General features: G+C 55.4%; 1 protein-coding gene across 7 annotated transcripts in view; it reads right to left on the bottom strand.

Annotated features, from left to right (window-relative positions):
• ZNF521 (zinc finger protein 521) overlaps window positions 1-17641 on the bottom strand; it is a 274149-nt gene that overhangs the window by 224860 nt on the left and 31648 nt on the right. For all 7 annotated transcript variants that reach the window (XR_009454218.1, XM_059707442.1, XM_059707441.1 and 4 more), the window contains one exon: window positions 14959-15138. Coding sequence is in view for 6 of the 7 variants with exons in the window: in XM_059707442.1 (XP_059563425.1) it covers window positions 14959-15138 (180 nt within the window). In the remaining variant the exon portion in view is untranslated. The remainder of the gene's footprint in view (window positions 1-14958; window positions 15139-17641) is intronic.

Below are 17641 nucleotides of genomic sequence, written 5' to 3'. Positions count from 1 at the left end.
CTGCGTGGAGGTCGGCCGGGCTCTCCCACAGCCTCTGCCGCCGGCCCCGCACACACTGGCCGCCCGTCTGTGAAGGCTCCTCAGAGGCATCGTTCACTCAGCCCTGCTGGCCGGTAGGGACACACGGCCTCGCTCCGAGGGGCTTTCCGGACACACGTGCTTCACCCCCAGGTGCACCCAGACCCTCTGCCAGGAACCTCGGCTCGCGTTTCTCTGCCCTCACAAGGCAGAGCAGAGGAGGCGGTGACGGCGAACCCGCACTGGCGTGTCCACGTTAACACGGCACGTTACTGCCTGGTGCCGGCAAGAACAGGCAGCTGTCTGCACAGCCATCCGGTGCATGAACGCATGTTTCGGGCTCCGTTCCCCTCGAAACCAATGCACCGATCTCCCACGTTTAAGCAAACTCATTCAGACAGAGGATTTTCCTAACCTCCGGCCACCTGAATCTTACTGCTCAGCCAGCGGTTCTCCATCTGTGGGCCGCGACCCCTTGGGCGGCCGAACGACCCTTTCACAGGGGTTGCCTAAGACCATCCTGCATATCAGAGATTTACATGACGATTCATCACAGTAGCAACATGACAGTTATGAAGGAGCAATGAAAATAATTTTATGGTTGGGGCACCACATGAGGAACTGTATTTAAAGGGCCAGAAGGTTGAGAACCGCTGTGCTCAGCCAATTGCAGGATGCTATATTTGCCCGCTACAAGCACGGTAGAGTCTTTTTAATTGCACCAAACAAAAATTAGTATTTTATCATTTTCAAGCTAATCCATGCAACCAGGGAGAACTTTCTGAAAATATGCTGGAAGATGCGTGGGAAACTGCCCGTCAGCGAATAAGCCACTAGTTTAACATTTTCCGATCTCCACTGCGCAACGCTCACACTTACACGCGCTGGAGCACAGGCCAAAAGCTACGTCAGGGCCTTCATTGTCCATATTCCGGCCGGAACGAAGCTGGAATAAAATGTGACACAGAAACAGGCCTCTCTTCTTTATCCTCAACATCGTGTCCTCTGTCCTAGGGGTCGGTCGTCAACCTTCCGGACCTCACGGGCCACCAGCTGGCGAGCGCTGCTCTATTCTCTACAAATCTAACCACCAAGGCCCCCCGACCACGCTGAGAAGCAAACGTAATGACACAAACACCTACATCCCCCACTCGCCCCGTTCCTCCAGCATCCTCACACCTGACTCCCCTTTGAATTTTAAAAGGGGGAGAAATTAAGACTGAGCGGCCAGGTACTACCTCACACTCACCCTTCCAACGCTCTAAATCCTAGAAGGCGCTCAGGGCAGGAACCTGGCTCCTGTGAGTTATTCTAAAGGGATCACTACCACCTTCTGTAACACCGACACGACTCGCGACGCTTACGATGAGCGTGCGCCATGTGCCACCACCTGCCTCGGCACCTACTCTCCCATTTCCTGGCCGACGCTCTGAAGCAGGCTCAGCACTGCCTTTTCATCGAGGTCCCCCTCTACCGATAAGGACGCGTGAGATTAAAATCGTCAGCAACCTGCCCCGGCCACACCGCTGGCTCGGGGAGCAATGAGGTTTGCTCCGTGGCTGGCAGGTCGCCAGGGCCCACGCCTCGCTCCGTTCCACCGATGTCTCCAGCAGCCCCATTAGGCACACGCCTCCTTTACTCATCTCAACATTTGCAGGTTTTGTTAATGCGTCTCCCCTTTCAGAGATTGGTAAGAATTAATTACTGCGGGACGATCACATTGATTTCTTAAGCTAATGGAATTTTTAATGAAAGTCACGCTCGGGGAGGGGACAGGAGCGTGCGCGTCTGAAACTCAGCCCCATGCGGCCTGTGCGGGCACCGAGAGCCCAGGTTCCAGGGCGTGAGGAGGAACGGAATTGGCCTGGTCACTTCTGGTTGGGGCGGGGGGTGCGGGGGCACAACCAGTACTTCCTGCGCTGTGAGATTTCCACGGATGGGCCTCAGCACGCCTTTACAACACGCGCCGCGCCTCTAACCCGAGGAGAGCGCGCTCACACGCCTCTGCTGGGTTTCAGTAAGGCGCCCGCCGAGCCCCGTGCTGACCCTCCCCGACGGAAGGGGCGCAGCAGCCTCAGTGCTGCTCCAGGGCCTGCTCCTCAGGGGTCAGTTCCACCTGCGGGAACAGCCCCGACCCCCCGGGGCCCTGAACCCAAGGCCCAGGTCCCAGGCGTCACCAACAGGGAGGGGACTCTTCATTATCAAAATGGGGGGGGGGGGGGGTCAGACGCTGTCACAAAAGTGGGGACACGTTGGGGAAGAACCTTGGGGAGCTGGCAAAGGGGACACTAAACCCCACTCCAGGGGGACGGTGTGGCCGGCGCCCGCCTGCGGTTCTGGCCGACATATGCAGCCGCTCTTTCCAGAGACAGTTCCAGCCACACAGCCTCACGCGGGTCACAGGAGCGGAAGTGGACTCGCCTTCCCACCCACACCTGCCTCTGTCATCTGCGGAGTGGGTGGTGGCCGCCCCGTGCGCCTGAGGCATCCCAGGTGTGGGACAGCCCTCGGTCCCCCGGGCTCCTGTGCCCACAAGGAGCTACCTCTGGTGACGCTGCCTCCTGCACACGCATCGCACTGGGCTCGCTTCTCTCACGGCCACCGCACCGGTTTCGCCTTCATCTTCTCTTATGGTGCGATCGCAAGCGCTGCCTCTGTACGTGGAACTCCCTCCCCGCTAACCTCTCCTCCAAGATCAACATTCCTAAGCTTCTAACCTCAATATTCAAATAAAATCGTCCTCGAATACCCAGCACATGAACAAACCCCGCTGGGCGGTCCTCGCCACAGGGCGGCCCCCGGCCCTCACGCCTCCCTGATGGGGGTCCGTCCCCAGAGCCCTCAGAGAAGTGAGGGGGGGGGGCGCTAGGGATGAAACTGAAGCCTCAGCAGGGCCCCAGGGCACGACCCAGGCCTCCTCCCATCCATCGCGTTAACCAGCCTGCAAGCCGCCCCATGAGCCCGTCTCCTGGGATTCAGCGTTCCTGTAATTCCCGCTCATGTCCTCCCAGCTGACCTGCGGGGCCTAGAACGGCAGCAGTAATGGCGTGCCCTTCCAGGGTGAGGTCACAAAGCACATTGCAGTGTTTCTCTCTACCCCCCTCCCCGCCCCCCAAAGGACTGCGCTGTGGGAAGCCAGGGCCCTGTCCTGAGCTCCCCGCAGACAAGCCGTGGGGGGCCCACTGTCCGCAGCAAAGGGCCGAGGGACTGAGCTTGGACGTGGACCCGCCAGCCCCCCGGAGACAGCATCCCTGCCAACCCGGGATTGCTTTCCCCTGGGGCCCCAAACAGCATCGCCCAGGCCAGCAGCTCCGTTTCTGGCCCGCAGACATTTGAAGATGATGCACAAACACTGTTTTAAGCAGAAAGCCTTGGAGTGACGATTGCCCAGCAGCAGGTGAGGAATCCAGGTTTGCTGACCCCTTTCAGGAGACCCAGGCCCTGGGTTTCCCGTGTTCATTAGACAAACACGGGATCTTGAGAAACGCTATGGAGCTGGACTGTCTGTGACGCACAGAGGTGTGTGGGCAGCAGACCAGCGAGCGGCCGTTCCTCCCACCGTCCCTGAGGCCCTTGAGCGTAGCCCGGGTGCCGGCACGCCTTCCCCAGAGCCGAGCCTGCAGGTCGGGTCAGCGGGTGGCACCGGTACCAGCAGCCTGTGTCCCCTGCTCACTGCTCCCGGGAAGAGAGCTCCCGTCAGCTGCTGGGAACAACCTAAGTCACACTCAGTGGCCGCTGCGAAGGCTCAGGCCAAGCCCGGTCTGCGCTTCCACTGGGACGGGCCGTGAGCTGCAGGGCAGGCGGGGCTGGGAGGGAAGCCGGGAGCCATGGGAGAGGAGGGTAAACTGAGGCAGGGGGCTGGGCTGCTGCACCCAGGCCATCACGCGGCCAAAGACAGAACAGGAGCAACAACGTCCCAAGAGGCGGCAGCTGGCTCTCGGCCGAAGGAGCGACCTGGGAAAGGGCTGGGGTTGGAAGAGCGGGCCGGGCCTCCCCGTGCAGAGAGGGGCCCTGGAGGGAAGAGGAGATACTGGCCCACAGCCCGAGGCTCGCCCCCGACAGCAGAGGGGTGAGCGCGAGGGGCCCACCACACACAGGCTCCTCGGAGAGCAGCCCAGACATGAGCTCCCAGGCAGCGCTACGTCCCTGCTTCTAAGTGCACGATAACAAGTAACATTTAACGTAAAACATTACGCCAGATCCATGCGGCCCCAGAACGCTGCTTCCTGATAACCAGCATCAAACGCCCGTGGAAAGCAAATACTCTGCCTGGAAAAGTCACAAGATAAATAAGAAACAGTAAGCGAATGACAGACCTGACAGACTTCTTTAACAACAATTACAAGAGCACTTTCAACAACCTGTCAACCTCATCACGATATGGTGGTTGGGGGGAATGCTTATGAAACTGTAAGAGTTAAGTTGAAAGGCAGTCTGAGAAAATAAAAATATACGCTTTAAATAACTTGTAAATTAAATGGGAAATGTTTTCGTGCTATAACAACAAAAATGCATCTTTGTTTTTGAATGTGTGCTAGTGGTTTTTCCCTAAAAGAACAGTTCTTCTGAATCATTTTCACAGCAGCAGCCCTTTTGTAGAAAGTCTCCTTTGCGAGAATGACGGAGGCAGGTCAACTGGCGGCCGCTCTGGCTTTCACTGTTGCCTCTGTAACCCGCTCCCAGCTCCCAGGCGATCGGAACGTCTCCCCTGGGTCCACAGTCGCCCACATCCGAAAACCAAGGGTCCGGAATCAGGGAAATGTCCCCGAAGGTGAGCTGAGAGGAAAGGCTGGCGAGTCCCTCCCGATCCTTGAAGGTAAAAGAGCGAAGCCTGCGGCCCGGGGTGGGGGGTCCTGCCGGCCTTCCCTGGTCGTAGGTCGGGGTGACATCGCTGCCATCCCCCAAGACAAGATCCCCAGCCAGGGAATTCGCGCAGAAAGGACGGCCGGCAGCCCTAGCAACTCGCTGCCCTAAAGGAAGTAGGTACCTACCAGCCACAACTGTCCAAAGTGAAGTCATGTAAAAAAACAGGTAACTCAGTGCAGTCACACGGAAAAGTAAAACTCCAGCACCTCAGGATGTAACTGGTGACTCAGGCCTGAGAACAGCTGCACGCAGAGCCCTCCTGCGCCCGCAGCTGGATCCAAGGAGCGGACGCCGCCCTGCCCCTGCGATCGACACGGGCAGCGGCTGCAGAGGGTGCGGGATGCCTGGCCTCTCGTTTGCTCCTCCTCCTCAGAGGGGAGGCCCCGCTGTTTCCACGTCCCACACGCAGTCCTTCACTCATTCCTGACGCGCACACTTCTCCCCAGGGACACGCCGACAGCCTTCGCACCATCCGTGCCCCTCGAGGACACCGGGCGTCCCTGGAGACACTCTCCCCGGTGTGTTCCTGACACTCTCTCTACCATTTTTGGCAAATAAAGCGGAACCCCAAGATGGGATGGTCGTATGCTCAGTGTTAACTATACCAGCAAGGCAGAGCCGTTCATCGGACACAACGGTGGCTCCAGGCCACACCCAGAGGTGACGTTTCTTACACACAAATAACGCCGACTTTCCTTCTGAACTCTCTGCATTTCAAAACGTTATTTCCACCCTGGCCGGTGGCTCAGCTGGTTGGAGCGTCCTCCCGGCACCAAAAGGCCACAGGTTCCATCCCCAGCCAGGCCACACACTAGTCGTGGGTCAGACTCCTGGTCGGGGCGTGTGCAGGAGGCAACCGACGGATGCTTCTCTCTCACATCCATGTCTCTCTCCCCCACCCTTCCTCTCTCGTTCAAAAAAAAAGAAAAATCAATGAAAACATACCCCAGGCGAGGATTAAGAAAAAAATGCTAATTTCAAAAAATCTCGAATTAATCAATGATAATCTGTGTATTTATACACACAGGATTGTATAGTCTCCGCTTGGGTTTTACCTGTAAAAAGTAGAGTGCACGCACCCATTTATTTTGTATTTCCAGGAAAATCCCTCCTTCAGAAACTTTCAGTCCATGATCAGTAACTACCTGGTGACTGGCAAGTTTTAAATCAGGCCTAACTTCAAAACGCACATAAAAACAGAGAGAAACATTCCTTCAAATTGCCCCTTCACCACAACAACGATTTCACTTTAATAAATTAATCCGTGGAATAACTCAGGATTCAAAGTGGGAAAATGTAGCTCAGAGATGCGATCCCTTCATAAATCCCATCCCAGCGCTTCTCGCCACTGCGCGGGGGAGGGCGAAGGACACGAAAATTACCTGAAACATGGGCTCGCAGCCACCGGTGACAGTGACCAACATCGTCAAGAAGCACATGGCCCTGGCCAGGTGCTCAGTGGTCAGAGCGGCGAGCACGTACGCCAAGGCTGTGGGTTCGATCCCTGGTCAGGGCACACGCACTGACCAACCGATGAATGCGTGGATAAAAGGACAAGTCAGTGTCTCCCACCCCCCTTCCTCTCTCTAAAATCAGTAAACTAAAAGAAAGGAAACCTTAAAAAGAAAAAGAAGTTCACTAACAGATGTTCTCTTTGGCGGTTTTGCCACAGCGTTTTCTTCAGTCTCACAGCCATTGGGACAAATTGTCAAAATAAACGCATCCAGGCCAGGACCTCAAAGCGATGTAAATTTATTTTAAAAAACTTGTTTGTTTCTTCTTAAACTCATTTACCAATTTCTACTTGTGCGAATGTTGTATCATCCACGTATCTGTAGACAGATGTTATGAAGATACATGCTGAAATTTTTTATCAAAAAGCTTGAAGCTGGTCTGAGAACAAAGAAGTATGGGAGAAGGGGCTGGGGTGGAAACGGTGAGACGGGGACCCGCACCCGGGGCTGGAGGACTTGGGAACGGAGCAGGCGGAAAACCAAGGACATACTTCAAGTAGGAAACCAGAAATCAATCCAAGTGGAGGGAAATAGAAAAAAAAATACAGTGCCTGAAGCCTAATTAATACAGAAATAGATAATTAATATATGAAGGTTAAAAACTACGAATGAGTTAACATGGAAACAAATATATAAAGATGCAAATAAAGTTATAATGTCATAATGAGCCTAATTGATACAAACTGAACAGTTAAAATAGCATTTATTCTGTGTAATTTATTTCAAATAATCATTTAAAAGGGGAAAAATAAAAAATTTTAGAAGCTGTTCCAACAGGCGTCTGTGAAGACGTAGCTTCGTTCCGGGGGACACTCGGTCGGTCCCCTTGTCCCCCTCCCCCCCCCTCCCCGCTCCCCTCCCCCCCATCAACAGAAGCAGCTCCTATGGAAGCGGATTTGCAGGTAGAACCAACCAGTCTTTGATTTGGAAAGAAAAAAAGTCTTTCCCTTTTAAAAAAAGATTCTTTGGCCAAAAACAATCCCGGTGCCTAACCGTCTTCAGTTCACAGCATCTGCGTGAGGTCCCAGGAAGTCTCACACGCTTTAAAACCGAATTAAATGAACACGTACTACTTCATACAGATGTACCGCATCCGCCCATCATTCCGTTCATTTTCCTCAAAAACGGGAATCTGTGCAGTGATGATCTCTGGAAGGAGCTGCAACTCCGGCCGGGGCTTTATCAGTGTGTCCTACAAGCCAAGCCCCCCGAGCGCAACGTCCCTGCTGTCACTCACATCTCCTTCTATCTTCGTACCAACAGGAGGGGCCGGAGGGTGTAGAGCGGAGGCAACGCCTTTAGTTTTTAGCATCTACACCAGGCAAATCTCATTAATGACGCCCAAGAACCCTTGACAGACAACTCAGGTTTGCAAACTGGCAGGTGGGAGAGAACATGACTCCGCCCGACGCGCGTACAGCTTGAGCAGGGCTCTGGTCAGTGACCAGGGAAGGCAGCTCAGGGTCCATGGCTCCCAGGCGGGCTCCAACCCGCTTCGGTGAGCACAACCAAGGCCCCGTACCCGCGCCCCGAGCCCCGGCTGTGAAATCTGTGTGGAGAAGTGTGATGAGGCCCCTCCGGCTCCCAGCCCTCCGCGCCCCCGAGGGAACTGGCACGAAATGACAGGGCTGCGGATTAGGAAAATGAGAGCCTCCCTGTGCTTTTCCTTCTCTGAACATCTATTCTGATCATCTGCCTTCTGCATCACAGAGTCCCAACAGCACCGGAGCGTTGATTTCTCCCCCGTCCCAGACGCCGGGAGAGGGAGTGACGAGGTGGGGAGACAGGGGCTTCCATCCAGGGCCGCATGGAAGAGTGGGATGTGGTTTTGGGTTCCCCTCCCCCCTTCCTTCCCGCAGGGATGGACATGACTGACTGGCTGTAAACAGGAGAAAGGCTGCACCGGAGACAAGAAAGAAGGACTTCGTGAGCGCCCGCCCTCCCGTCCTCAGGGCTGCCCGCCCTCCCAGGGTCAAGATGCTGGTCCAGGGCGCAGTCCACATCCCGGAGTGGGAGTGCCCGTCGGCGGGGACGCCAGGAGCTGTGTGTAACGCTTCAGGCCTCTGCGTTTCCTGCCAAACCTCCTGTCTGCAGGGCTGGCCCAGGCCACTGATTGGACCCGGGGCCCAGGCAATCCACGGGTGCCTTTCACCCTGGGCCCACCCTGGACCCCCTGCTCCCACCCTGGACCCCCTGCTCCCACCCTGGACCCCCTGATCCCTGCTTTATCTCCGTCCCCTGAGGCCTGGGCGAGTGTGGGCTCACTCGGCGAGACTTCTGATGCAGAGTGAATCCGTTTTCCTCTGGGCAGGCTGTCCCAGGAAGGGCCTCGCCCTTGGGGATGAAAGTGGCCAAAGGAGCAGGTCCCCACCCACTAAGAAACCCTCGGGGAAAGGACGGGGGGGGGGGCGCAGATCGCAGGCAGGGGGGCCACCAGCCCTCTGACAGCAGCACCCCCTGAGCAGCTCCCACACACGTCAGGCCCAGAGCCCTCTCATTGCTGCTCCCCACAAACACAGTTTAAGATTCTTCCCTCGTTCTACTCTAGAGCGAGCCCCCAGGACTCCACTCAGCACCTCCTCCGTCTCCACGGACACAGTTCACCCAACAGTCTTCAGGCTCAGGTCTGGCTGAGGAGGGGGAACAGGTCCGGCAAGACTTTAAGAGCAATGGAAGGGGAAGGGAAGCCATGGGAGCCAGGAGCAACCGCTGAGGGCGCAGCACGCGACTACACCACAGGGAGGAAATACGGAGAAATGCGGACAAAGGCCTGAGGAGTCCCGAAGAAAGAACAGGAAGCAGGGAAATCGCAAAGGTGCACACGTGGCGGACGAAGTGAGAGGACAAACAGGACGGGAAACGGTGATGAGAGAAAGAGCAAACTAAGAGGAAGAGAACAACCAGAAGTACCCGCCTTTGCTAAACCAGCACTTCCTCCACCAGAAGGAGCAGGAAAAGGGGGAAAAGAAGAAAGAAGGAGGAGGAGATGCGGGAGAAGAGGAGGAGGAGGAGGAGATGAGGGAGAGGAAGAGGAGGAGGAGGAGGAGGAGGAGATGAGGGAGAGGAAGAGGAGGAGGAGGAGGAGGAGGAGGAGATGAGGAAGAGGAGGAGGAGGAGGAGGAGATGAGGGAGAGGAGAAGAAGATGAGGAAGCGGAGAAGGAAGAGGAGATGAGGAGGAGGAGGAGGAGGAGGAGGAGGAGGAGGAGGAGATGAGGGAGAGGAAGAGGAGGAGGAGGAGGAGGAGGAGGAGGAGATGAGGAAGAGGAGGAGGAGGAGGAGGAGATGAGGGAGAGGAGAAGAAGATGAGGAAGCGGAGAAGAAAGAGGAGATGAGGAGGAGGAGGAGGAGGAGGAGATGAGGGAGAAGAGGAGGAGGAGGAGGAGATGAGGGAGAGGAGGAGGGAAGAGGAGGAGGAGGAGGAGAAAAAACACCAAGAACAGCGTTAACTGGAGCAGCAGGAAACAATAAGGGGAAGAGTGGGCCTCCTGATTTCCATTCAAGGCTGTAGCCAAAGAAGGAGGTAAAAGTCTCTTTTTAATGAAAATGCTCCCAGAGTCTTCAATCTTCCCCAGATTAGACCCTTAGACAATTTAAGTTTCAACTTTCACACCTTCATCGAACGTGATGGTCCCTGGTCTGTGTCTCCCCCTTGGCTCTCTCCCTGCCCCTCCACCTCTGCTTCTCCCGTCACCTGCCTCCCTCGGCAAGAAACCGGCCTGGACAGGACCGAGGCCCATCGGGTCCGCGGCTCCTGAAACGTCCATCAAGCTGCCAGGCACCTCTGCCTCCCACCCCCGCTCCACGTGCACGGGCGACCGGGCGCCCTGCCCTCGGGAAGCCTGGCATCAGCATGAACAAAGGACGGTAGCCGAGTTTGTCTGCTGTTGTGTGTGAAGAGAAACGATATTTAAGCCGCACACAGTGTCTTCCCCCTACCAGCTGCTGAGCGCCGGCGTGGCCTGCACGGATATTGAAGGTGTGCAGTACAGGCAGGAACTGTAGGGGTAAGGCGTCCTGCTGCTGTTCTGTGTCACAGAGCTGAGCACAAGGGCAGCCACATGGCGAAACTCAACAATCAGTGAGCACAAGCAGAGCTTGAAGTTTGTTTTCTTAGTGACTTGAATGTGAAAGTTCCCCTTTTCCCTGAAGATAAGCACCCTTACCTCAGGCATGACTCCTTGCAGCAGGGTACACAGGGGCCTGTCCGCCAAGTCCTCAGGCCTTTCCCCGAATGTGGGTGTCGATTCTACACCAGAAGCTTCCTTTAAAGCCCCAGCTACTCCAGCGAAAACACAATCGTACTAATTGCCTGCACTTGTGGGATGCAACGGAAATCACGCATTCTCGGGGAAAATGCATTAAATGAAGTCAGATATATAGGAGCTAGAAAATGTAAGGAAATCCACAAACAAGACCTATACACACCCAACAGAAGGCTAAAACCAAAGAGACCGACAACACGAATGTCAGCGAGAGGCACAACTCGCACGCTCAGACGCCAGCAGGTGTAACAGGTTCCGGAAGTTTCATCCAGTTACAACCTACAGTGAACGCCTACATTCCCCACCCGACACCCACAGCCCAGCACTTCTATTCCTCTCAAGAGAAATAAAACACAGGTCTGTCCACAAAAAGATCTACAGCAGAAGGATCTCCATAACTTCATTCACAATAAGCCGGCCTTTAAAATAACCAAAACGTCTAACAGGAGAATCAAGAAGTTACGACATAGTCATACGATGGACAACGACTCCGCCACTGAAAGAACAAACATACACACAGTATGAGTGCATCCTGCAGACATTGTGCCGAACAAAAGCCGCCGGCCACCAAAAAGAGGACATCTGCGTGAGCCCACTGACAGGAAGTCCTAGAACACGCACGACCAATCAGAACGCTGAAACCAGCTCCTTCTGCGGGAGCCTCACTGGTTGGAAAGGGCTGAGAGGGAAATTTCCAGGAGGGAGGAACTACCTTAGGAAGGTGGGTAACGTGAGTGCACGGGTTTTGTCAAAATTCCTCATTCTGTACATTTACCATTTACCAATGACACTGCGTGTAAATGTTACACTGAAATCACAGCAGTAATAACTATAAAGAACTACTGACCGCTACTCAGTTCGCCTGCATATTGTGATGACACGAGTAAGCAATTCTTTACTTGACGAGTGTTCTAGACTCAAGAGACGAGTGAACACGAGGGGTGAGGGGAGCTGGGTTTCTCGCTGCTGGAGAGGGCGTAAGAGGGGGCGTAACAGAGACGAAAGGGAAGGACTGGGACACGCCGGGGCTGTTGGGTTAAATTAGAAGAAGCCACGAGAACAGCGTTTCCAGTAGAGGAGAATGCACTGAGGTGTATGGACATGCATATGTGTCACTTAGGACTATACGGGTGTATTCTGTTAAGCATGCATATGCATTTCCTAGTTCTGCCTGCTGCAGGGTCTAGAGTGGATGTACTTCTAGCGGTGAGCAGATGTCCACATCTTGGTTTCAAAACACCACTGCCCTCATAAAGGAAGCAGGGATCACGGAATAAAGGCTGGTGGCAGGGCTGGGACAAGAACAGGCACTAAGTCCTCAAATGATGACGGAGACACGGTAAAACGGCTCGGAATCCAGTCTGAAGGGGCTCCTATTGGCTAAATCTGGGGCAATCTTGGCACCAAAAAATGACAGCAATGAATTCTGACCCAATGAGTAAGATAAAAACTCAGAAGCCCATGGTGATATGAGTAGATGAATGAAATAATAAGAAAGGGTAGTGGCCCTGACCGGTTTGGCTCAGTGGATAGAGCGTTGGCCTGCGGGCTGAAGGGTCCCAGGTTTGATTCAAGGGCATGTACCTGGGTTGCGGGCACACCCCCCGCAGGAGGTGTGCAGGAGGCGGCTGATCGATGTTTCTCTCTCGTCGACGTTTCTAACTCTCTATCCCTCTCCCTTCCTCTCTGTAAAAAATCAATAAAATATATTTAAAGAAAGGGTAGTGTCCCACAAGGCCACCCAGTAAATATAAACCCTACAGAGTGAAAGTGGATGTTTTATGAGGATGGCTGTCGTGTCCCAGCACCTTCCCACACTTCACTGGTGACTCTCGAAGGGATCAGAGTAACTTACAGTCGAGGGGTCGGTGGGTGCCACCTCAGAAGGGTGCTCGGCATTAACAGCATCAACGGGGACAAACCAGCTCCCGGGCTTGCCAGCCCGAAGCGCTGCGCAGGCCCAGCATCCTTGGGGGTTCCTGCCGGGACGGATCCGACCCCCACGCAATCGCGGGAAATGTCACACCGGCCCAAACACAGCTGGGCCCTCCGAGGTGCTCATCAAGAAAGACAGAGGCCAAGGCCGGTTTGGCTCAGTGGATAGAGCGTCGGCCTGTGGACTGAGGGGTCCCAGGTTCGATTCCGGTCAAGGGCATGTACCTGGGTTGCGGGCACGTCCCCAGTGGGAGATGTGCAGGAGGCAGCTGATCGATGTTTCTCTCTCATCAATGTTTCTGACTATCTCTCTCCCTTCCTCTCTGTAAAAAATCAATAAAATATATTTTAAAAAAAGAAAAGAAAAAGAAAGACAGAGGCTGGGAGGGCATCCAGGTGGGAGGACACGCAAGAGACAGGCCAGCAGTGTTGTGTGCGGTCCTTGTGGGTGAGGAAAGGACAGGGTGTCCCAGGGCGCACAGCTGGGAGCCCTCCCTCCAGGTTTCACCCCGGGAAGCAGTCATTATTCAGAGGGTGTGCGTCTTTGGGGGGACACCCTGCAGGTCGCTCTAAGGGCGTGACTAACAACTGCTGAGATGTGAGCACCACGTGTGGGGCAGAGGGTAGTATTCCCCGGTGCGTGTTTTCCATCCTGGTTTCGGGGAGCGAGCTGCGGTGAGCTAGGGGTGCGTTGGTTCTTAGGGCAGACACACGGCGCGTTTAGAAGGGTGTGATGTCTGCAACCTCCGCTCAAGTGACCAAGAGAAAGAGAGCGATGACAGGGAGGGACAGTGAATGACAGGGCCAATGGGGGAAGCCGAAAACCATTGGCAGTCGGGTAAACGGCAGTAGGGGAATGACAGGCATTAGTTTTGCAAATCTCTATAAACTTGGAGTTGTATCAAAGTAAGTTACCAAAAACCACACACACACACACATATGTCCGTGGCCAATGTTGACGTTCGCTCCATCAATTCTCACACCTGGGTTCCAGAACGCTAATGGGTTTTCTGAAAGAAAGCAGGTCCTGGGGCAGAATGATCGGGCGCCCTGTCACCCCTCCTCGAGGAGCCGCCCTGGCTGTCATCGCGATCCAGTCCACTGGACTCAGGCCAACATCTCCACAAGGATCGGTGCCGGGGACACTGGCTAAAACGGAACACCTACTAAACGCTCACAGAAACACCAATGTTCTGCGGAGAACAGCGGGGAGCCGCCCTGCCTCGTACCCACATTTCCTCCACGCGGGTCGCTGAAGACGCATTTGTGCCAGGAAAACGAAATGAGGAGAGAAGAGACCTACACACACCACACACCACACACACACACACACACACGCGTGCACACACGCACACACACGAGCAGTGTGAGCTGCACACATAGGAGGAAGATGACAGGAACCTAAAAAACACCTAAATCCCCCACTTGGTCTCAGAGGGCGGCTCCCGCAGGTGATACGTGCAGAGAGTAGACATTCGGTGAACTGCGTGTTTGTTTTCTCCGGCCGTTCACCTGAACACGTCACACCCCGTGTCCCTCTCGGTCTGACTCTCCCGTGAACCATAGAGCAGAACAGCTTCCGCGCCTTAGTGAGCACCTACTGTGCGCCACAGGCGGAGGTGCCATGATAAAGAAGACGCAGCTCCTGCCCCCCGTGAGCTCCCTGTCTCCGGAGGGAGGTGCCGTCCAAGATGCGCCTGGCCACGGGCACACGAAGGCGCAGCCAGGCAGAGGGTCAGGGAGAGGGGAGGAGGGGCGGGGAGGGCAGAGGAGGGGCAGGGAGCTCTGGGGAGAAGGCATGCCAACTGGAATAGCAAGCGAAGGCTCGGTGCCTTTGGAACAAACTATTCAGGAGGCATTTTCAAACGTCCTGTTAGCCACCATGTCAGCTCCCAGATGGCTCACTGTCGTGTGTTTAAAAACGGAAACGAAGCCCTGGACGGTGCGGCTCAGTGGTTGAGCATCGAACTGTGAACCAGGAGGTCACGGTTCAATCCCGGTCAGGGCACAGGCCCGGGTCACGGGCTCCATCCCCAGTGGGGGGCGTGCAGGAGGCAGCCGATTGGTGATTCTCTCTCATTGTTGATGTCTCTCTCTCTCCCTCTCCCTTCCTCTCTGAAATCAATAAAAATGTATTTTCTAAAAATGGAAACTAAAATACACCCATTAGCTGCGGACTCCCAAGTACAGTTCGAAACCGAACGACTGGGAGCCTGAGTTGGCTGTGCACCGGCCTCTCGCCATTCTTTGCCAGGCAGGTGCTCGGGGGAGGAGTGAGGTCACGGGGAGAGGGGAGGAGAGAAGGCCCAGGCCGGCCCGCAGAAGGGAGCGTGAGGGCGGGCGGGCGGGCGCGGGGGCGTACCTGCCAGCTGGCACTGGTTGATCTTGTGCTCGGTGATGTCGCTCAGCGACTCGAACACCTGCAGGCAGCTGTCGCAGCTGTGCACCGCCTCGTCCTCCAGCTCCTCCGCGTCCTCCGGCCGCTTCTTGCCGTCTAGCGCCTCGCCATCCTCGGGCTTGTCCTCCAGCTTACAGTTGGGGTCTGCGAGGAAACCGAGACGTGAGCACAGGGCGACAGACAGTCACATGTCATCTTCTCACGACCCAGGACAGAAGCACGACGGGGGCGGGGGGCGGGGGGCTGGACTGCAGATTCTATGGCGGAAGAATCCAAAGCGCGTCTCGCCAGCGTGTCCCAGCTCCCGGTGACGGAAGCCTGCCTCCTCCCGCCACCGTGCCGCCCGTGCCCGTCCCCTCTCTCACAGGATCTGCCACCCTTCGACGTCTAGGGGGCCCTGCTTAGAAAAAGGAGAGACAACTCGCCCCTAAAATCAAACAGTCTCCCGGGGAAAGGAAAACGAAAACACTGTGCTGAAGCGTGAATTCCTTTTCTGCTAAATACATTCTTTCAGGGAAATCACCAGAGTTAGCCCAGAGTCTAGAAGCGCCGAGCTAATTACCACGGGGCACGGACTGACCTTTGCTTAGAGACCGCTCACAGCACACAGCTGCCCCACTATCTGCTCCATGGCGACGGCCGCACAGCGAAGCACCCTCGCGGACCCCACTCCCAGGGCCAGGACGTGCGTGGGCAGGTCTCCCGTTTTGAAAACCAGCGAAAAATGGAACGAAACGGCCGAAGAACAATTGTAAATTACGATCGAGTCAGCCGTCTGAGTTGGCGCTCTCAGCAGCGAAAGCCAAATGAATGGGAAAACCACCAAGTTCAGGTCCAACCCTCAGCGCGCTACCGACCCGGCGTGGGGAGCAAGCGAGGGGACCAGGAGGAGGGTGTGCAGCGAAAGCTCAATGAAAACTGGAAACACTTTTTGATTCTGTAACTTCTTTACGAGAAGTACCCCCAACCTCCATGGTGGGCAGGGCAGCACAGTGGGGAGGGGGGGAGACTATGCCTCTTCAGGGGTGATTGGGACAATGTAATCTGCGGCATAAGTCATGAGACATTAATTTCTAAAGGCAGGAAGTCCTCCAAAGTCGGACACGAGCTGCCTCCAAATAGAGCAGTCAGTGAAATAGTTACCAAAACGAGTCGCATCAAAACACCTCAGAAATATGGAATGCATCGTCTGTACCCCCACTCTATAACAGCCGTGGGCAAACTACAGCCCGCAGGCCGGATCCGGCCCGTTTGAAATGAATAAAACTAAAAAAAAAAAAAAAAGACCATCCCCTTTTATGTAATGTTTACTTTGAATTTATATTAGTTCACACAAACACTCCATCCATGCTTTTGTTCCGGCCTCCGGTCCAGTTTAAGAACCCATTGTGGTCCTCGAGTCAAAACGTTTGCCCACCCCTGGTCTATAACATGGGAGGAAAAACCTGTGACGTGTACGATCGAGAATTCACAGAAACGAAAGGAGTCCAGCTTTCTCAGAACAGTCAGCACGTGTCGGAAAGCGCTTTCTGCTCTCTTACAGGCTTCGACACACCTTCCTTCCACAAGTAACTATGTTCCCTTTTCGTTTTTTAATATCTCTGCTGATTTCAGAGAGGAAAGGAGAGGGTGGGAGAGAGAAACATCAACAATGAGAATCACCAATCAGCTGCCTCCTGCATGCCCCCCACCCACCAGGGGACTGAGCCCACAACCCGAGCCTGTGCCCTGACCGGGAATCGAACCGTGTCACCTCCCGGTCATAGGTTGACGCTCACCCACGGAGCTACGCCCAGCCGGGCTGTTCCCTTTTTGCTGGCAGCTGATCCAAAGCCGTGCTCCATGTCGGCGATAACCTGAACGGTATCACCACTCTGCAAACGAGCCACGTACGCCGAAGTCAACTACATCCGACATATATCCTAACCGCTTGGGTTGATGACAAAAAGCAGACTTCCCATCTCAGAGCAAGTAGCAGAATTTGTTTTAAAAAAAGAACGTCGTGTTTAAGTAAATTGGTAATTCGGGCTGATTTGCCATCTGGAAAATTATCATCTCAACACTCTACACAGTGGCTGTTTGAACATCCTGGGTTCAGACCACTCACTGGGGTGGGGGGGGTTGGGGGGGCGGGGGGCACGGCACCCTTCCCGTCCGCCTGGGGCTTCGCCCAGCGCAGCACCGCGTCCAGGCGAGGGCTGAGTAACATGACTTAGCGCTGCGGACAAGGTGACGGAGGAAGGAGGAGCCCACGCGAACAGCCCTGTGGGTGCTGGTGCTGCTCCCCGCCGCCGGCAGGCCAGGTGCCCAACGACAAAGCATCTTAACCGCCTGCCCTCCCTCCATCGACGCTCTGCGCTCTGACCCGCCAGCCGGGCGTCGCCGGCTTCATGCTTCACCTCCAGCTGCAGACGCAACAACCGGGCCGTGCGTGGCTCCAAGCCCTGGACAAACTACAGCCAAGCGGTGGAGCCGAGAGCAGTCCCGCAAAGCAGGCCACCGTCCCAGCTACGGCAGATCGGCCCCACCCTCGGCCCTCGGGAAGGCATCCCCCACACGGACCCCCGGGCGCTGGCTATGAGCTCCCAGTCTCCCCACGCGGCTGGGGACCCGCGGGCGCCGGCTGAACGCTTAGGCCAGTGACGGC

Source organism: Myotis daubentonii, chromosome 8 (assembly GCF_963259705.1).
Source record: "Myotis daubentonii chromosome 8, mMyoDau2.1, whole genome shotgun sequence".
NCBI lineage: Eukaryota > Metazoa > Chordata > Mammalia > Chiroptera > Vespertilionidae > Myotis > Myotis daubentonii.
The sequence above is the reverse complement of the archived record's forward strand: the minus strand, read 5'-3'. Positions and strand labels throughout refer to the sequence as shown.